This window comes from Ambystoma mexicanum, chromosome 9 (assembly GCF_040938575.1).
Source record: "Ambystoma mexicanum isolate Mex_15411 chromosome 9, UKY_AmexF1_1, whole genome shotgun sequence".
NCBI lineage: Eukaryota > Metazoa > Chordata > Amphibia > Caudata > Ambystomatidae > Ambystoma > Ambystoma mexicanum.
Window position 1 is genome coordinate 1,297,825,297 of NC_090931.1, and position 22,361 is coordinate 1,297,847,657.

The window sequence follows — 22,361 nt, forward strand, 5'->3', positions numbered from 1 at the left end:
TTTCGCCCTTGGATGCCATATGCTTGGCATCTGTGTCTGCTGCTTGATTTTCTCGTGAGATAAAATCTGTCCCCTTTGTGTGGGCAGCGCATTTCACGACTGCTATGCCCACTGGGAGCTATAGTACCTTACTGAGCCTATCCAACAGGGCTGCGTGCTGCACTGGCGTGCCGTCCACTCGGAGGTTGCCCCTCCTTTTCCAGCATGCTAAGCCTGCGTGCACTGTTGATGTCACATAGGCGGAGTCACTGTACACCATCACTTTCTGGTCTGTGCGATTCTCGATGGCGAGTATCAACGCCAATAATTCTGCAGCCTGTGCTGAATAATGAGACGGTAATCGTGCACTAATAAGTACCCAAAATTCTCCATTTGGTGTATGTTTTACCACAGCAGTGCCTGTGTACCTCTGTCCATCACTTTGATCGATTCTCGATGAACCGTCAATGAAAACAATTTTTCCTTCAGCCAATGCATTTTCTTTCACCTGTGAAATTTCGTCATAGAATTCCTCATAGTTTGCGCAGTCATGGATCAGTTCTCCTTCAGTGACTGGCTCTGCTATAAACATAGCTGGGTTCACTATTTTACATCGAACTATCTTAACTGATGGATTCGATATGATCACTTCATAAGCAGAAGGTCTCTGAGATGTCAATGTGCCCTTTGGTTTCTTGAGAATGGCAAATAGTGCGTGCTCAACGAACAATGTCATTGAGCATCCCATCACAATGGTTGTACCTTTCTCTATGGAGAATGCGCGGCAGCTAAACTCTGTTCGCAAGGGAAGTGGCCTCTCATCACTGGGTCCAAATTCCCACTGTAGTATGCTATGTGATTGTACCCCAATGTGGATCTCTGTGTGAGTACTGCTGTCATAAAGCTGCCATTCGTGTGTGAAAACAGGTAGAATTCCTCTGCATAATCGGGAATCCCTAAAACTGGTGCGGTGCAAATGGCTTTCTTGAGTTCAGTAAACCCCTCTTCCATATTCTCAGACCATTCCATTCTTTCTTTCATCACCTGTGCCTTCTTTAGGGCCTGTAACAAGGGCTTGGTATATGAACTGGCTGTGTTCAGTATGGCTTCAGCCCTTTCAGGGGTAATCCGTTTCCCCTTATACGAGATCAGCTGGCCTATATACAGCACTTCTTGCTGACAATATTGTAACTTTTCTTTGTCAACTTCATATCCTTTCTCAGCCAGTATAATCAATAGCTGAATAGAATCGTGCCTGCATTTTTCCCCATTGTTCTGCAGATTAAAATGCCATCCATATATTGCAAGACAACACTCTCTAATGCAATGTTGCTTAAGTCAATTTGTAGGACTCTGTTGAAAATTGAAGGAGACTCACAGTATCCCTGGAGTAGCCTTGTGCTCTTCAGACACCTCTGTCTGAATGTAAATGGCATCAAATCTTGCGAGTCATTGTGTAATGGGATTGAGAAAAATGCATTTTTCAAGTCAATCACAGTGAAATATTGAGCCTCAACATGTATGTTACATAGGATCGTGGACGGGTTAGGAACTAGAGGGAACTCGGCCTCAACAATATCATTTATCGGGTGTAAATCTTGAACTAGTCTCCAGGACCCTCCCTTTGATTTCTTGACCGGGTAAACCGTGGTGTTGCATGACGACTCTGACATCACTAAGATGCCCTGCTCCATCATAGCAGAAATTGTCTTGAAAATCACTTCATCTGCTTCCCTAGACATGGGATACTGTTGTGCTCTTGGCAAAATTGCTCCTGGCTTCAGTTTAATCCTTAGTTCTCTGACTCCCTTCAATAGGCCTACATAATAGGGGCCTGTGGTCCACACTGAGACAGGCACCTGGGCCATGTCATCATCAAAATATTTAGGACGTTTTTTCGCCAACATCATTCTCTGGGGCACCTGTCTTGTGAACATTCTCACCCAGAAAACAAAATTTACCTCAACTGATTTTCGCCTACATCTGTTCATCAAATAGATCATCATAAGTGATGTCAGTTAGTCTGCACCCCTCTTCAATGGCGATTACTGTGTACCATTGTCTGCCTTCATCATCACACCCATCGATCAGTGCCATTCTCCCTCGCACTATGGCTGTGTGTATTGCCAAGGGAAACACTTGTCCCTTTTCCTCGTGGATAGGTATTTGTGGCCTAAATAGAAATTCATCTGGGGTTCTCATGGTTTTGTCTGCAAGGCCTGGTAGCCCTGCCATTAGTCCGCGTATCCCATACATGAATATTTCTGGTTCCAATGGTGCGGCTCTCATAGCTGATTGTCCTGCATATGCTCTAATCATTTTGCACACGTTCAAATAATGCATTCCTGGAGTCGAACATACTATGCCCTTCTCCGTGAACAAGATTGTTATGTTTAACTTCGTCATTAGGTCTCGTCCCAATAATTTTACTGGGGTTTGTCTTAAGTATAACAGTGGCACATTCATGTGGCACTCTCCTATAGAGACTGGAAGTTCTTTTATAAAAGGAACACAACTTGTTGCTCCTGTGAAGCCATGAGTATTAATAGCATCGCCGGACAAGGAAAACCTGCCTTCACGTATACACGAACGTGTTGCACCTGTGTCAACTAAGAAGGAATATTCGTTATCCCTTATAAGGACATCTACCCTTGGTTCCTCATGAGAGTCTGATGTCACTGATAGGATAGAACACATCAGGCTTCCCAGTGAGCTGTCCTAATCCATATATAACTTTATCCCATGCTGCGTGAATGGACTTCCTCCATCACCAGTGTTAGCTCTCATTCCAGAGTTCGATGCCTGTCCTGCACTCATTGTCTGTGACAGTTGCATCAGCGATTGTTGAGACTGACCTTGTGGATAACTTATCAAGTTCTGAGGTTGTGAACTTTGCTGTGCTCCTGGCGCTTGCTGCTGCAGTGTGTGATTCTGTGCAACTCCATTTCCACCCTGCTGAAAAACCACAGGTGGATTCACCATTCCTATTCTTGTCTCCTGGTCGCTTTGCACCATGTCTTGACTTCTGGATGTGTGTGCTAGATGTCCTGACATCCCACACTTCCAACATATTTGCGGTGGTCTGATTATTTGCCCATTTGGCATATCCTGATTGCGGTTTTGCGTGTTTTGAAAACCTCCCTGATTACCTGGGAAACCTCCCTGATTACTCTGCCATCCTCTCCCTCGAAAGCCTCCCCCTCTGGGGTAGAACGCATTACTGCCCTGACTAATTTGCTGTTGATTATTGACCTGCTGCACATTCATTCGTTCGGTCCGTCTGTGCTGCTTATCATTGCCCCTTGAATGGCATATTTTGACAATTTCTTCTCAACTAATTTGGCCTGTTCAGCTTTTCGTGCAGCCTCCTTTTTGCGATTCTTCTCCTGCAGTAATCTGCAATAGTGAGCTATGGTCAACTGTATTTCAGACCACGGTTTGGCCTCAATTCCTACCAATTTCTTGAGCTGCTTCTGTACCTGATCTGGCAGCCCTTGGCTTAATATATGGTAAAACACGGGTATAGATTCCCCCCAAGATTCACGAGTTTCGAGCACCCATGCGTCTTGGAAATTCTGAATGGAAAGCAAAGGATCCTCTGACTCCTTCATTTTTTGTGTCATTATGGCTCCCATGTAAGAAGTATCCGGGTATAGCAATCGTATGCTTACCATACCGTGGCTCTGCAATTGTTAAATGGAGCGGCATTGTGCGCAGTATAAACTGTGGTCACGCTAGGGTATCCTGCATGTGTCCACACATCGTCAGCTCAATCACCAAGTATGGCGATTAAAAGACCCTTAATATCTCCAATAGCTAGCATGTTCCCTCCCGTCATTTTTTCCAGCTCATGTATCCATTTCCCGGCTCCCGATGTTAACATTGGGAGCTTATTTTTCAGGTTTTCTCGATCCATGTGTGGCCGTGAAATATACTGTGGCCTCGTTCCTCCTTTCACAAGCAACGGGAATTGTGATACGTGACACTCCTTTTCCTCTCTCATCATTTTTCTATCCACTGCAATGGTGATAGTCCCGCATCACCGTCTACCTGGCAATATCCTTAGTCGGTTCACATAGGGAGGTGGAGTCACCCCCCTCTGACCGCAAGATACTCCTTTGTGTAGGTCTGATTGCGTGGCTGACTCTGATGCCTTAGGTGCAGATTCACTAGAATCCGACAATCTTATTCCCCTTTCCATTGAGAAGCATTTTTCGCACCTTCTCTGATCCTCTTTTCCCTCATATTCCTCACTGTCCGCATCTGACATTGTCTGTGCCCAACTCGTGCAACTCCTCTCATTACCCTCGTTCCAATTTAGTGTCAACCCATCTAAGGACAGCTCTCTGTTTCTACTGCTTCTGGAGGCGTCCTCAGTGTCATACAACTGAGTGCTCTCAAGACGGTCGTCCTCTCCTGTCCCTTGGGGTACTTGTTCTAGCCGATGCTTCGAGTGTTGAAGTCATCCTCGATATTTGCCCTAGACGTGCCTGGTACTGAATTGTACTCAGGAAAGAATTCTTCTATGTCCTCCCAGCTTACCACTGGATTGGGTTTTTTAACTCTTTCCAGATATTCAAGATCTCATGCTCTCTGTGTTCACTTGCGTTCTATGTCATCATCGAACTCTCTGCGCTTCCGTGTTTCCTCCCTGACTCTATCTTCTTCCCGTTTCCTTGCATCTCTCTGTTCATTTGCCCTTCGTGCTTCCTCATCCCTTCGTCTTTTTATTCTCCTTTCCCTGATCTTTTGTTGTTGTTCTTCTATGTTCCGTATTTCCTGCCTACTCTGTTTGTCGGCTACTCTCTGCTTGTGACTGACTTTCCTTTCTTGCTCCTCGCGATACAATTGTTCTCATCTCTGCCTGTCTCTTCTCGGGATCCTTTCGTCTCTCAATCCTTTTTCCTTTTCCTTCTCACTTCTTCGAAACTCGTCTAGCTCTCCTGTTTGTCTCACTTCTTCAATGCCTTTACCATCGAGTTTCAAAAGAATCTGACCTCCCATCGATTCGTCCTGTGTGAATGCTATTTCATCAGTTCTATCCTCCTCTCCTTTCCATCTTTTTCCATCACTCTTGGTATCTAGAGATGTACTTTCTTGTGCCTGGTCTCCTTTCTCTTTTTCGCGCCTCTCCCTGTCCCTCAGGACTTTAGAGGTGATATCTCTATCTCTGTCTGTCTGGGTTTTCGTCACTACTTTGCGTAGGTGACTCATATGCCGGGTTGCTATATCCCGTGGCTGCTTTAAGTTCCCTTAGCGGGTATAATCCTTCGTCTTTACTAACTTCACCTTTTGTTTCAGGTGGGGCGGGTGGCGCAGAAGGCTTCTCACCCCCCTCTGTGCATACGTTAAGTATCCAATTTAAAGGCGGATCTTCCTCCTTGTCCTCTTGGTAAATTTTCCAAAGTTCTAAACTCGCTATGCGTTGGTCTAACTTCTTGCCAGTGTATGTAGCGTGCAAATATGTCGTCATGTGTTGCAGGACCGTTTTAGATAGTGACCCGCCCTGGGGCCATGGTATAAACATTTTGTTAGCGGTTCCCTTAACCCATTCTGCACTGTACTTTTTCAGCTTAGGTGCATGTTTTGGCAACTGTATGCATAAGTGTATCAACGGTGTAACATCTTCTATACTTAAATTATCCCTTTTCTTCCTCACACAACGCTTAGTCAAATTTTACATTGCTTAAACAATATCAACAATATGAGCGACCACCAATCGTCGCAAGCTCCAATCCCGTTTTCTTTTTCCACTAAATAAATGTTTTCCCTAACAAACAATAATCATCGATTCATAATATACAGTGTTTTGGCTACACAATCACACAATTTTCGTGCTCAGTCCTAAAAAATGTCCTTATTTAATATGACGCCAGAGAGAAAAAGAAAAAGAAAGAGAAAAACACAAGACAAATGTGACAGACTAGACAGACAAGGCAGACTTCAGCCAGCTACACAGATCTCTGCCGATATGAGTTACCCCGACTTGGAGTGTAAGCCCATCCCTTTCAAAAGCGTCTTTAACAGCTTTGGTTTCCTAATTCATTCTATTAATTTAGGACTTTGGATGCAGGCTTATTCTAGCCGCTATATTAAGCGTAGGTATTTGGGCGTATCCTCTCTTTGCTCATTATCCTCCCGGTATCCTCCTCTATGCTCGGGTATCTTCCCGGTATCCTCCTCTATGCTCGGGTATCTTCCTGGTATCCTCTTCTATGTGTTACTCGGTCACCCTTGAGTCTTTATTTCCTTCCCCTTATATATACATTCTACTCTATCTCTACCTTTATTTTTTGTCCCACCTCCCACCGTTACCTTGCCTTACTTGTTCTGAGGCATGCAACTTTTTGCCAAAAAATTCAGTCTTGTTCCCTCACCATTCACATGTTTCCTCTCAGGATTCTCGGGATCATCGCCTTCGTTACTGCTTGTCCTGCTGTTCACTCCATCGGCTGCTCATAGAAGTGGGAAGGGGTTCGTGGGCAAAACACGGGTTCCTTCAAACCTTGACCTGCAGGATTTTTACTTAACTAACCACTGTCTACGGGGAGCTTCTCAGTCTACTTAGCTGGATGGCAAAAGGACTTGTGATATTGCCGAGGACCTAGAGTTACTTCATGTCGACGGTCAATAGGTGTCTTTGTCTAATCAAAAATCGATAAACCATCCTCCCTCTGCTACAAGGTGTGCAGCAGGACCCCAACTGGCCCATAATGCTGAGGGTTGCCCAATAGCTCTTTAAGATGAGGTAGCAGCACCCGTGAGATGGGTGGAGATGCAGATTCGTACTCTAGCATCAAATCAAAATTGACAACTCAATGGTTTGGCAAAGGGAGTCAGTTTAATGACAAGTACAAAAAAACGGGGAGTTCACAAACATCAGCTGTTGCTTGATCTTCCTTCTCACTTCAAATCCGACAAACTTCATAGAAAACAATTTTTTTATACTAAAAACTCATCATCACTGACGTGTAATGCTTAAAATGTTGCATGCAATTCTATTGGTTATAGGAAGGTAACTTTACTATAGGTATTATATCTGTATATGGTAACGGGTTGACAGGATTGGGTAATTAGTGTCAGGTGGACGTCACTAAAAGTATGACGTCCCATTGGTTCTACAAACTATAGGATCCTAGATTACTCGGTCCATTGTGATTGGGTTGGCACCAAGCCTCCTTGTACTTTTCCACTGGCTTAGCAGCGTGCAGAATGGTCGGCAAGCTGCAGGGTGCTCACCCGCTCTTCTAGCCTTACCCCAACCATTGCCATCATCAATCACCTCCCCAATGGCCATGTGTCAATTATTTCTTGTTGGTTTGGCCTTGAGACTATATCTCTGTCGGGAAGAGTTCAGATATCTGTGCATGGCACAAGTCCGCGCGTAGGTGTGAAGGCCCCAACTCTTCTTAGTTGGCAGGTCACGTGATTCAGACACCGTGAAATCGTCTCCTTTTCCCTGCAATTTGTGTATTTGATTTAGCTTTCTGCCCACCACCTGCCTTCTGCTGCTTATCTTGACTTCTTTGAACAGAATACTCCGCTCTTTGCTTCATAAATCGTATCTGTGGTACGTCTATGTCAGCCGATGCGACCTTGGCTTCTTGGTACGGGTTGCATGCGTCTGAGTTTCGTTTCTTGTCTTTTAGCTTTCAATTCTCGTGTTGAGGGTCTCCTCTCCTGCGGTCTTTTAGTAACATTTGGTTGATTCTGCTCTTGTGCACAGTGGAAGTATACTTATATAAAATGCTCCTTTTTGAGGTAGATATGTATAGGTGGCGCTTGACGCAATCTATTTTACTACTAAGCATAACAAGCTGCACGATTTTCTCAGCTTTCTTGCAGTTCCAAGCATATGCACACATGTAAACTGGTTGCATATCTTCGTCACACTTGTGGCATAAGCTTCATACCTTTGACATCGTTATTTCACCTTAGATTCATGATGTCCCTTATCCATGGTGTTTTGTCTCTTTTTGTCATTTGCAGGTTGTCATATCTTCTGTATGTGAGTCAGTCCGGGTTTTTGTGACGTCACCATTCATCTTCCTTTAGGACTTTCTTGGCTTCTTCAGGCATGGTTTTTTGACAATCGTCAGTTTGTCTCACTTGTCGATATGGTTTTCTCAATGGGTACCTTACTGTCCAAGGTTTCTTAAGTACAGGTGCTTCAATAGGTGCTGTCAGTCTGATAGGTACCGGGCAGAGCCCCACTGTGACTCTGCTGGTTTATTTGCTCATCATACGTCACATACTTCAGCATGCACTTTGTAATGGGCGATTTGAGTGCGGTCGGGCTTGGGACCTACTCTACAAGGCTATTATTTGGAAATGATCATCTTAGCAACAGCAATAAAACGAATTCCCTTTTAGCAACAAAAAAATGACAAGATAACAAAAGGTACAATAAGTCATCAATCGGAGTGGTGATGCAAGAGTAAAGGATTTCAACAGCTAGAGGTTTTCATGTAGTTAAGGAAATCTCTTGAAAGTAGATGACTCTCACGTGTGTCCCTAGTCTATTCCCGTAGAACACAGCGCTGCAGGTGGTCCAGGAAGGGTAGCAGAAGATGGAGGACTATAATTTGCAAAGCGGGCCAGGGGTTGAGATACAAATGTGCGTTTTGTAGAAAATGGATCTGTCAGGTCAGGGAGACCTTGATTTTTGAGGACTCTGAAGACATGAACACTTAACCGTTTAAGTGCAAGAGTGGCCAGGGCTTGCAATGACTTCCCATGTAATTCAGGATGTAAATGTCATGCCCTGGGACAGGCGCGCAATATTAATAAACTAAATACAAATACAAATACAAATACACGCAGTTAGCATTAAGAGGAAAAATAGCTAGATTGGAGAGAAGGCCAGCAATTACAGAGGGCCTCATCACGAGTTTGGCGGTAGCCCTTAAATGCGGCAGTAGTGCTGTTACCGCTGCATTTAAGGGTCCGCCAAATCATGACTTCGGTGCGTTTACAGCCAGCGGAAAATCCGCTGGCGGTGAAAGCGCAAAATTTCCCCATTGAGCCCAATGGGGAATTCCCGAATGGGCTCAATGGGGAATGGGCAATACCCGTTCCGCCAAACCCGTGATCCGGCGCTAATAGCGCCGGTGGGTTTGGCGGTAGGGCTAATAACGCCAGAGCTATTAGCGCCGGCGTTATTGCCCTACTTGTGATGAGGCCCTCTGTTTTTGCACCGTTGCGGACTCCTATGTCTGATCTATGTGTGATGCTTTGAGATTAGTGGAGGGGCTAATAGCAATCAACGTGAACTTCTTCACAGTGATGTATGGCTATAATGTCAATAAATGCCTATATTGAACAGTCGGAAAGGGATAACCTATGTGCGAATCTGAAACCATGCCTCCTCTACCATTCCTATATTTAGAGTCAAAGCAGAATCAGAGTTTAAAGATAAATCAGAAGGTTATTTGTTAATGATTTTCAGATGTTAATCCACAACCCCCTCCCTCTCCCACATCCAGATGTGCTTGAAGAATACCTCACCCATGAATCATTAATATGCTATGTTTCTTGTTCCAGATTTCCTGCTTATCCTCATCATCGTGGGCTCGATCGGTGGCGCTCTTGTCCTGGCATTACTGGGCGGAGTCATTGGTCTTTCACTGAAGTATGTTACACTCCCCAGAGTTTAAATATCTTGTGTGGATGTGAAATGATTCCAGTTAACCAGACGTTTTCCCTATTTGTATAAACAGGGTGAGACCATTTACCTTTCAGGATTCCAATTCAATTTTTTTACAAGACTTATTGACATGCTTTAGAAGGCCCAGATATACCAGCAAAGGTGTATGCAATTATTTGAGAAGCTTGCAACAGGCAATGATGGCAATACCAAAGCTGTGACGGGCAATGATGGCTACACGAGCATGTAGATGCAGAATTCAGTATGTCTGACTAATTGGGTGAAACAATCACCACATTCCTGACAATGAGGACCATGTGGCAGTAGCGAAACAGATATCACAAGTCAGCTGCCTCCTTTAGTGCTTCATTAGAATCTATGACTTATACATCGCATTTCAAATAAAGTAATAATATTGTGCATTTGTATAGGACCTACTATATACTGAACTGCCCACTAGCTCCTATAAGTGTCTCCACTCTGTTGCTCTACTATTGGACATCTCAGCAGTAGAACAAGGGCTAGCTCTCAATAATGTGCTCATCCTTCTCTTGCTAGAACAGGTGTCTGCAAACTGTCTGCCAGATGTCTTGGACTACGCAACCATGACCCATCACCATTCAATACACTGACTAGATCTAATGGGAGTTATAGTCCAAGACGTGCCGCAGTCTGGATATTCCTACAAAGGAACTTTCTGGCTCTCATCATACCATCACATTCACAACACATTGTTCCACAGTTGCATGTAACAACACAGTTTCACCTCTACTTCCAGTCTTTGTTGACAGTGCCTAAAGTGTTGTTACTTGGCCCTCTACTTCTCTCGTTGCCCATTTTCTGATCTAGACACATAACCCACACCATTACATTCCAGTTACAACATGCATGCAGAAGACTTCTATCTACACCAGTCCGGCAGTGATCTCTCTCAAGAATACAAACCTCAACCATATATTGCACACTCCACCTGGCCCCATATTAACGTAAGGGGACAATCTAGCGAAACAGAAGCAATTGCGGTTCTCCTAACAAATACCTGTAGCAATAACCACCACTGGCAACAATGAATACAGAATGTGCCTTTGATGCCTGGTTGGGTATTGTGACCAATTCTGGACAGTCTTTGTACTGGGGCTAGATAGTGAACAGGAATACTGTGCTTCCCGCTCTCTTTCTTCATACCTAAAGCATCAGCAATCACCAACAAATGAAATTCAGAATGATCCTTTGATGAGGTCTTGTTGGTATTGTGACATCATTTGCTAAATAGATCCTTTAAGACCTTGCCCTTGATAGTTTGGAGTATACATTGCTACAATACACTGAGCTGGACCCTGGTCAAAGTGCTTCAACTAATGCAACTGAAGGATCATGGATCCTTGCACCTGACCCTATGTCAAATGCAGTAGATCTAACACAGAACGCATCAGAGCTTGCTCCTCTTAACGTATCCTCCAGCGACCAGCTTGGACAAGAATCCCACACATAAAGGGAGCACTGCCACTTGATGACAGCATCCTACAGAGGAGAGATCAACAGCAAAAGATAAAAATAAAGTAGTGTGCTTATGAGAACAAAAGAGCCTGACAAGCCAGGTTCAAACCCACTCTGTAGGACAAAGGATTTAATCTTCAGCCCCTCTGGGTAACGCTAAATAATATTTGCAAGGTTGTCCCACAAAAGGAGTAGGACATTTTTTCAGACACAAAGCCTCATGTTTCAGCTGCTCCCAAAGATCCACAGCCAAGCCAATATTTCTTTATTTTTTATTTATTTTTGCATGTATAGCAGCAGGCAAAGCTTGTGGGCATCTAGGTGGTAGTTACAGGGGGAAAGCTACAGGGGATGAGAAACAGTCTAGTGAAGAACAAAGAAAGTTAGAGGAATAAGTGGGTGTTGAGGTTTTTTTCTGAATGAGAGGTAGGAGAGATCAGACCGGAGGTGAAGTGGAAGGTTATTCCAAAGAGTGGCTGCAGGGACAGGGAAGCTGGATCCACCCGCTTTCTTGCAATGAAATATTAGCAGGGAATGGTGATGGCCATGTGCAGGGTCTAGGGGCTCTGGTAGGAGCATGTCTGTTTAACCTCTGTGCCAGATATGGTGGAACAGTGTCGGAGGGGCAGCAGTTTGAGAGGGAAAGGATTTTGAACTGGATCCTTTCCCTGATGGGGAGCCAATGTGCTAATCCTCTGGCATCAGAGATGTGGTGAAAGTCTAGAGCAGTTCGGATGGCATTGTTCTGTACGACCTGGAGTTTAAGTATTTTTTATAGCCTTCACACATGTTACAGAAGCTACAGGTGAGGATAGGCAACCACCTCACAGTGAACGGAGTAACAGAAACATGGTAACAAAACAAACCAAACAGCTACAGAACTGTTACATGCCCTAATTGATGGATTGATGAACTAATCACATCTGACTGTGTAACATCTAGTAATTACAGAGGGGTTGTAGTGTGGTAAAAGGTGGGCAACTTGAGAAACACCCGCCACCTCTGCTGGTTGCTTCCTGGTGCAGTTGATGATGGAGGGATAGAGGTAAGCTGGAGCATTAGCACTGACAAGTTGCTAGCATCTAGAGGATGAGATGACTACTTTCTAGCAGTGGTGTGGTGGAGCACAGCACCTTTTGCCCACATGAGCTGCCCCAAGCCAAATCCTGGACCTGCAATGCTGCAAAATCCAGTGTTATGCCTAGCCTCCGCCCAGGCTCTTCTGTGGCCCAAGGATCTGCTATGCTACAAGGTCAGGGACATTTTCTCTGATGAAACCCCACCCAAACCTTAACATATGTCACATTGGGAAATCCAGAACCTGACCATCTTCCAAGTGCACCCCATGGGTTAGATAGCACAGCGATTAGGGCGCTCGCTTTGACATCTGTGCAGAGCCTGCTGACGCAGGTCCGAATCCCGGCGGGGCCAAACTCAGCCTTTCATCATTCCGAGGTCGATAAAAGAGCACCACACACTGTGGGAAATAAGCAGCGTTCAGATACCTGAGGGTTCGTAGCGCTATATAAATGCACAAACAAACAAACATACATGGGTCTTTTCCAGTCACCTTTTCTCACTAAGCGTAATACTTTTCACACATCATCAAATCTTTATTAATTCCACTGCAACACACGTGAAAACACTCATTACATGCAAAGCTGGAGGTAAATATACTGCTTCACCTCCGAAAATCGGCAGAATTATCACCAGCAGTAATTCAGCTGAAATCCCCCTCGAGTTCTATGCACTCCAATAAATGGGACTAACACCACCTTCCACTTGTAATCCGCTCTAAATCTGCCGGACCAAGTGACGGTAACAGTAAATCCGTTTGGTGGTATTTTTACAGATTGCCAAAATGCTACCAATGAGGCCCTCTGTTCTCACCTACACAGTCCTCAACTATGAGGTCCATTCATTGGTAGCGTCTCTAACTTTCATTCTCCACTCTGCAACTGTGGTTAGCTCACTTCGCCAAATCGCTGATCCACCCCATCATACCTTCATTGATGCTGTGCCTCAGCTATAGAAGGCCTTACTAGACCTTTCCCATGTTAGGATCCTCGTTCATTGCCTTTAAATCATTTCTCAAAAATCAAAATGCCGACCTTCTGTTGTGTTCACCCTTCAACCCATTCTGGCGATTCAACACAACCGCATCCCCATCCTGTGTAATGCTTTCCAGTAAGCTTGCTACTGGTCGCTGCATCATATCAGGCTCTGTTTGTAATTGCAATCATATCCTTATTATGCAGGATTTAAAAGCCGGAATCCATTTAACAAATATTTCTGGATGACAATATGCATTCTAACATATTTTATACATATTTTATACATTCTAAAACATTTTATTCTTTACCGATCACAGTATTCTTTCATAAGTAACGTCTACGGTGCTGTGTTTCAAACTAGGTAGGCAGGGGAAGATGTGCAGTGCTTCAACATTAATCACATCATTAGTAATAAGGAACTAATAATTATTACTAACTAAGAACGATCATTTATTCATATGTAAAAAGCACATTCTTTTTTATTTATCTTAGAGCAAACAAGTACAAGAAGTCCCCGGATCGGGAGAGATTGCTACAGCATGAAGAGAACCCCGTTTTTTCTGGTGCCGCGCCTACGAATGACGCCCATTTCCCTAGAGTGCAAGTCAAGCCTAGAGTGAATGCGAATCACGCGGCATCAAATCCATACGTCGCTGATGAAGCGTTTCAGAGAAGTGTGCCCACCCGAGACTATGATGACGATAACGTAAGTTTCTATGTTGCGCAACTTCATGAAAGGATCCGCACACAACTCTCAAAGTGGAGTATTACTTTATTGTAACGGTTTAGGAGTGGGCAGCATTGAATTGCATATATTGGTATTGAAGATGAAATCACCACATTATATTCTGAGACATCAAAATATATCTTTTTCTAATTATTCATCATAGGTCAGGTGCTCACAGCATTGGCAGTTATTCTCATAGAAAACTCCAATGTTCCTGCATCATTGCCATCCAATGCCCTGGTGTTTACATCAATTGCAAAGATATTGGCCCTCATTACAGGTTTCCCGGCATTCTGACGGTAATTCGGTGGGATACCGGGAAACGGACTTACTGTTACCGGCACCTGATAACGCGGTACTACCGGGATATTCAAGGTGCCGACAACGGTGGTCATTCCCCATTCGATGGCCATGGGGGAATTCCGGCTGTTTTTTGTCAGTGGGGGCCTGATTTACCTCCAGCTATTCAATGGAGGTAAATCATGTAACCCCCACCGGCAAACTTGTAGTTTGGTGTTGCAGGAAAAGTGGCGGTCACAGAATTACCAACCTTTTGACTGCCACTTTTCCCGCACTGCCAAACCTTTAATGAGGGCCATTGTCTGTTAGCCTTAAAATGTCAGGTTACATCATGCACAGTTAGCAGCTTGGCAAGATTCCATTATGCTAAGTAACAACAGCAGTGCTTGAATCAATTATGCCCATTTAGGAATGTACTGTTAGAGTCCATCATGGCCAGTTCACAAACCCTTGCGAGATCACAAAATGCCCAATTATGCCTACATTACAAAAAAGTACCTGGTTCCATTATGCCCAGTTATCACAGTAGAGCCAGATTTCCAGTAAGCGCAGCATACACAATTTCCACAGCAGTGCGCGATTGCATTATCCCAAGTGAGAAAAGCAGTGCCAGATTAGATTAAAGTAGGCCCCTTTATAGTAGCACAACAGTGGCAGGTTACATTATAGCCAAAATCTGAGTGAATGCTGTTATATCCAGATAGCACTGCAGACCCATATTCCATTAGGTCACTTAGCATAATAAAGAAAGATTCCATTGCTCCCATTTATAACAGTAACACCACTTGCTAGTATGCCCAGTCAAAACAGCAATGATAAATTCCACCATGACCATCTAGCTGCACTACATTATGCCCACTTGCATAGTGAAGACAGGAACCGGCCACAGGAGGGGAAATACATTTGTCTGCACTCCCTCAGCCTCGCTAGCCCAAGCGGCTTCACTGCTGTAATTGACATTGTGAGTGTGGGGTGGATGTAAAGATGTAAGACACATGGAGGGTGGTGTCCTTGTGCTTCTCTAGGCACCCAAAACTCCCAAGCTACACGCCATCATGGGATCCCAGAGACGGTGTAGCATGCTGTCTCTGTGTTCTTCCTGCTCAACCCATTTCCCGCTCCTGCAGCCTCTGAGCGGGGGAGAACAGGGATCCTGTGCCCTTGCAAATCTTTTAAGTGGGAGAAGGCAGGGCATGGCGCTCCTGCTCTTCCCCTAAGTGGTTGCGTTTGCCTTCTCTTCTCCTTTCCCTTCCCTCGCTGCCAGTTGAATGACAATTAGACTGAAATTGTGATTCTGGGTACAGACGCAAAGTTGAAACAACTTGTTGCCCAATATAAAGCCTTTTTGATTGGAGGCGCCAGGATACCGGTTTCCAACCACGTGAAAACTCTGGGGGTTATTTTCGACCCCAATTTGAACTTTAAAAAACATGTGTCCCATCTAAGTTCCACGTGTTTTATATGACCCAGCTCCTCTGGCAAATACGCCCATATTTGTTGGTGGGAAACAGAGCATCAATCGCAGCAGCCACTATCAACACAAGGCTAGACTACTGTAACCGGCTGTTGGTTGGAACTTCAACAGCTAATGTAAATAGGCTTCAGACCATTCAGAACGGCGCAGTTAGAGCCGTTTGAGGCATGAAGCATCGAGACCACATTACGCCTGCAAACAGAGAGCTGCACTGGCTCCCTGTCCGTAAAAGAATTCACATTAAAGCATTACATTTGGTCTATAAATGCCTAGCTGTTGACGCCCCCCACTTACCTTAGCTCACGGATCAGGAGTCTGCCTTTTCGACTCACATTGCGATCTAACAAACAGGCTTTACTGATGCAGCCACGCTTCCTATTGGAAAGGTTGGGAGGCTCCAGTGTTAACTCATGGGCTCCAAGGGCTTGAAATGCACTACCACAGCCACTCAGACATCTCCCATCAGTCACACAGTTTAAGAAAGCACTGAAGACTTACCTCTTTGGTGGGGGAGGAGATTAGGAAGATTGAAGTAACTATATCCACCTTGTGCTATCTTTATGTTCTGTGTCTGTATGTTCTGTGAGCACCCTGAGGCCTGCAGGCCTGTTGGCGCTATATAAAAACCTAAAAGAATAGACTAGAAGGCCAGGGAAGGTAGCTGGACACAGAACACCCCAAAAGGCTGTGTCGAGGAAGAGCAAGCATTCCGTGCCCATCTCATGCTGTTTTCAGGGAACTATGTGTAAAATCTGCAGCCGAAAGTGTGGAGCTGACATCTTCGCATTTCGAAAATGGTACATGCTTTTTAAAAGAACATTTGTCCCCCCTTTTCATGTAATGAAAGTGAGGGACAACCCCGCAACCCTCAGAAGCCCATAATGCCGAACTAGGGCAGCGGGTACACCGCTGCAACCCCCTCTCCCCTTGTTCAGCATTATTGGATTTTAAATGTTCTACTATGCCCAAGTGCATCAAATGTGCATTCAGCATTTACTTCTTGTTATTTTCTGCAACTCCCGTTTTCAGCAGGGATGTTCTTGGCATTCATAATCTTCCATTCAATCTTTTCCAGTAAGGATATGGTCTGGATGACAATACCTCACAAAAGCCTCTGCGACTTCACCTTCCTTGCTTCTCGTCCTGTTGGGATACCACGTTCTACCCAGGGTACTCCCCTGGGCACAAACCCGGACTCCCCTACCCAGATGATCCTCCCACTCTGGTCCACCCCCAGGATTGGGATCCGAGAGCCACAACCCTTCTGGCCACCTGAATAGAGGATTCCTGGGGTCTACATGGGAGAATACCGCTAGGTTTCTCACACTGTGCTTTATAGATTACATTCATGGGAGAAATGCAGCCAGTCCTATTTTTTTCTTTCTTGAGCTGTAGTTTTTTCTTTTGCATTGCAAACCGACGATCATAAATCTCAGAATACAAAGGATAATTCAGGACTGGAGGTGCGTCTCCGAAATAACATTCAACATGATGGAATGTATGGTATGTGACAAAGCACCCTGACTCACTCTGGGAATTTCCAAGGGGACCAAGTGCCTCCACACGCAACCAGATAATCTACCTGGCATTGGCATTGGGAGGACCTCCTAGACACCTTCTGTTAACCCCCATCTCAGGATAGCAGGCAGTCACAGGAGGACTCTTTGCAGACGTCACCAGGCAAAAGTCTGAATGTCAGACCAAAGGTTGCAGAGAATGGAAACAAACACACTGATAAACTGAAAATCAGCTTTACACATAAGATACTTTTAAAAGCCCAGCTGATCCTGTTGCATAATAGACCATGGTAGAAAATAAACCTTCTTCAAAGGCCCATAGAGATTCTCGAAGCCCCTAATTCCTGGATTTGATACAATGTGACCAGTTTACAGCTGTCCAGTAGCTTTTCTATCCATGAATGATATGAATTTACCAATCCATTGTCTGCTGGCATGGCTGTCGGCCGGGGGACCACACGATCTTCAACTATATCTCACTAAATACTCTCCCACAAGGCCAATTCGTTCCTCTGGCACCAACTCCTTGTGTGTAAAGCATCTTGCTAAACAGAGGGCAGGGGGCGCCCTCTTTCCTGCTCGAGATCCCTGATAATAAGAAGAACACTCTCCTTGCAGTGCTTACCGTGTGAGAATCGCAAGCAGAGAAAAACCGTAAAACAGATTTTACTTGCAATGTTTACTGTTTGCGGGGAAAACAAAACTCTCAGAGTGCATTTAAATTAAGAACTATTATCGATGTAGCTATAAATATCGGCAGAAAACTGATATTAAGCATATGCCTTTTAACAATAAACTTTGCACCGATATGTAGTTGATTCAAACACGAACATAATGGGCATCCACAAGTCTGTGTTTGGTGCCAATAGGTTTGGTTTCTCTAGAAAGAAAACAACCATTTGATCTCTATATACATATTATCAAGGACAAGTTGATTATAGGAATACAGGCAATTATGTGTTTAGCACAAACAAATTCGGATTCTCTGACATGAATTAACCATTTGTGCTAGGCCCTGAAGACCCTCGCGTATGGAAACAAGGCACAATCACCATACACTAGTGATACGACAGACACGAGGTACTAGGGTTTATTGCAAAGCAAATATACTCTCAGTCGGCCGACTGGGTCTAACGTCTCGCAACGTGTGTCACCTAGACCTCGTGAGACGCAAGAGAGCGAGCATTCTACAACAGTATCATATATATAAAAAGACAATCATACAATCTCTTTGTGACACATCAAAACTGCCCATAATGTACCTTCTTGAGCTAGGGTTCGGTAATTGACAATTATGACGAATATGACACATTATGACACGTGTCTTTATCTATATTACTCGTTTTAGCAACAGTTTCAATTTGCAGTAAGCAGACATAGTTCTTTGTTATGGAGAACATAAGGAACTTGTTCAGCAAGGATACTGTGTTCGTAGGAGAGACACATTCCAAAGCGTGTTATCTTCTGGTTTCTATTCGTGAACTAGGGGTCAGCCTGATCTAAGGTGAGCCCCGAAGGGGGGCCACTAGGAAAGTATAATTCATGTTTAACGGCTTGATTCTACAGTTTCAGCGAGACCGGCCGGCACCTGGGCCGCTGATTAAATGCCTCTCTGCTCGCTTTCAAGGACTTGTGAGGGAGGAAATCAATGTATTTCTGTACTGTTTGGCATTTCTGTCTGGGCCGGTCTCTCAACATGTAGACTTTGGCCTCGCTCCGTGCATGAGCTTTTGGAATAAAATACATTTTACAAAGCGTTTACAGAATAGAAGAGGAAAGCAAATGGTGGATGTTACACAAAATGGACGCCCTCTGGTTATGCTGCCGATTCTCTGTTGGCGACATGAGACATATGATGCGATTGGTTTTCGGCCAACATAATATACCTTCTATACTTAGTTAGGGTAGTTTCTAGACTTACAAACTCTCCTTTTGGCCGTAAGCCAAAAGCATCAACCATACATCGCATCTTCATCTGACCATGTATCTAGTTCTGAACTATGCATGCTACTGTAATCGTCATCTTTAATATTAATTGACATTAATTCTTTCATCGTTTCCTTCTCGTTATTTGCATTTGTATTCAACTTGGGAGTTCTTTTTTCTGTTACCACGTGTACACATTCATTCGTTATTTCAGAGGAAACGATTGGCAGACAGTGTATGCAACAACAACATGTCATGAGGATTCCAAGTAATGTTACTAGAATTGCAATTAGTTTCCATCCCCATGAGAGCAGTAACTCCCAAAACCATGAACTTATATTCAACTCCCAACCGCCTGTCGTTGTATGAATGTCCGAACTCAGAATGTGCAATTTCTTGATTGCCTCAAAAAATCATAGGGGAGGAGTCACTTACAAATACACAGCACGCTGACCCCACGATTTTACAAACACCTCCACGGTCAGCCAACATTATAACAAGAACCATTGTATTCTGAAGTGTCATTAATCTAACTGCCTTCTCTTCTAGTGTCATATTACACAATATATCAGTTGTTCCATTTATCGTTTTTTTTCTAATACCCTGGACAATCTTCTTTTATTCCAAGAGTTTATGGCTTGCCCCCAAAATGGGATAAATGATTTTGCTATTTCCTCTGCAATTAATCCTGTATCATCTTGCCGTGTTCTAGATCTGGATAATTTTGATATTTTTGATGTTTTGGAAAGGAATACACCAGGAAAAAGGATACCTAAGTAACACGTCCCTCCCCAATTTCTAGGCAACCAGGGATAAGCTTTTTCTCCACATATTAAATAAACAGGGTCACCTACATATATTGGTTCTTCTTCTTTCTCAAGTACTGCAATATTCATGCATCTAGTGAATAGAACCCTTCTTTCGTAAGCAAAATGGGACAGTGCGTGGGCTGTAATTGACAGTGTAGGAGGGGGGCACAATGTCCTTGTTCCCTACTGGGTTCATGTGGAAAGTGATTACAGATGATTTATAAGGCACATAGGGTCTATCTACTGGTTTCACCACTGGTTTGATTACCCTTGCTCTGTTAAATATGGAACAACCCACCGGTTCCATTATCACTCTTTCGAACTCATCTATGTTTCTTCCATCTGATTGACCAGTTTCACTCTTATTCCACTTCCCATAAAATAGAGCACTCAATGATGCATAACATGCTGTATTTAGCGGTAATGGCTGCACGTACCAACCCATCCCTTTTCCACCATGCTAGGGTAAATGGGAGCAGACCCAACAATTCATTCTGTTCAGAATAGTGTGAGTCATATTCATGATCAAAAGCAATGTGTTGTTATCGTACCCTTTTCTGTGTCTTTCTTCTAGTGGAGAGAGAGTATAAGAGAGTACATGGACTGGACTGTCTGTAGCAGGAGCATTGGTAACAGGCAAAAGAGAACTTAATGGGTGCACACTTTCCAGATACCATAATAGTGGGATCAGTGTACTCAAAATGCAAAGTAGTGTTATGATCATTAGTATACATTTCCTACAGCAAATTCTTTCAGACAATTTTTTAGTCTCTATATCTATAACATCATCGGCGTTGGTGCAGGAGGGAACAGAAGTGAGTATAGGCATTGTCTGCAATTCTTCTTTCTGCAATGTTCATCGCGAATAATTTCTTCTCAGCAGCACCTGTTTAAACAGCAAATCGTCCAAAGAAGTCAGCAAAGCGTCTAGGCCAGTTCTTGTTAGCCTGGATTGATAAAGGTGTGGCAAGATTATTGTGACTCTGCACAGTGCTCCAAAGACTTTAGAGCAGGCATCAATTGTGTTTGTACCATATGCGCCCCACTTGTTCGCACGGTGTGATCAACATAGGTCATTAACTTTTCAAAGATAGCACCGGAAAGCCGCATTCCAGATCTTTCAATTTGATGCAGATTGATACAGCTCCCACGCTCCACTTCCCTAGGCCTCCGATTCCCAATTCATCTGTGTCGGGAATAGAGGCAAAACAAACATGTAGATCAGATCACTTCCAACGCAGGTTGTACCTTATCGCTCCAGGTACTGTTTGATCCATGAATAATGCAGTTTCACTTCCAGGTGCAGGCTCAGTGTCAGCCTGTGATGCAATGAGTGATGATGCAGGCTTAGCTGGGCAATGTTGGGGCACCTTTAGCCCTTTCTCCCTCGTGGCAATCTTCCCAGGCTCTTTCTCAGGCTTAGGAAGTACTTGTGGCAGAGAACTGGCGATGGTGTCTTTCAAGTCAAGTGCAGCAGTTTCTTTCTTGTCATCTGGATCAGGCAGCTCTTTCACCAGGAATGGAATTCTTTTTGTGTGGGTGGCATGAATCCATGCCTTTCGACCATCCACTCGGACTGCAGTCTGTGTTGCCAGGATGATCTGGTAGGGGCCCTTCCAACGAGGTGCAAGCAAAGTCTTTCTTTCAAAGTTCTTCACCAGAATCCATTCTGCTGGCTGCAGACAATGCCCTGGGCCAGTGTATCTGACAGGAAGAGCTTCCTGCACCTGCTGATGAATCAAATGCAGTTTTTGAGTTAACATGTTACAATAAGTGCTGAGCAAAGGGTATTCAATTTCATTCAAGCGCCTAGGCTGCGGGGCGCTCCAAACATTCGCGGGTCTCCCCATCACGATTTCGTATGGGGAGAGTCCAGTCCTTGTCTGCACAGACGTGCGCATGCACAACAAAGCTAAGGGCAGCGCATCAGGCCACTTCAACTGACTCCCTGAACATATTTTGCTAATCTTATTTTTCAAGATACTGTTCTGGCGCTCAACAAGACCGGCACTCATCGGGTGTCTGGCTGAATGGAATCTTCTATCAATCTGGAGGCCTGCACAAATTTGTAATATCACAGCAGCAACAAAATGCGGGCCGTTATCTGACCATATGACACATGGCAGGCCAAATCTAGAGAAGTACTCCTTCAGCATTACTTTTGCTGTGCTCATCGCTGTGCAGTCCTTAAACTGGTATGCTTCCACCCATTTACTGAATGCATAGACTACCACCAGGACGTACTTGATGTTCTGACCTCTTTCCATTTCTATGAAATCAAAATGGATGACTTCAAAGGGCATAGGGGGGGCAAAACTACCTACTGGGGTAGTGGTTCCTTTTCCAATGTTGTGTTGCAAACATGTCATACAGTTCTGGACCAGTCTTTCGGCAGTTTTTCTAATGTGCGGATTCTGCCATACTGTGTCTAA

At 44.2% G+C, this 22,361-nt stretch overlaps 1 protein-coding gene across 11 annotated transcripts in view; it reads left to right on the forward strand.

The window, feature by feature from the left end:
• Positions 1-22,361, forward strand: part of MUC13 (mucin 13, cell surface associated) — a 449,549-nt gene that overhangs the window by 412,676 nt on the left and 14,512 nt on the right. For all 11 annotated transcript variants that reach the window (XM_069616647.1, XM_069616650.1, XM_069616649.1 and 8 more), the window contains 2 exons: positions 9,523-9,610; positions 13,669-13,882. In XM_069616647.1, coding sequence (XP_069472748.1) covers positions 9,523-9,610; positions 13,669-13,882 — 302 coding nt within the window. The remainder of the gene's footprint in view (positions 1-9,522; positions 9,611-13,668; positions 13,883-22,361) is intronic.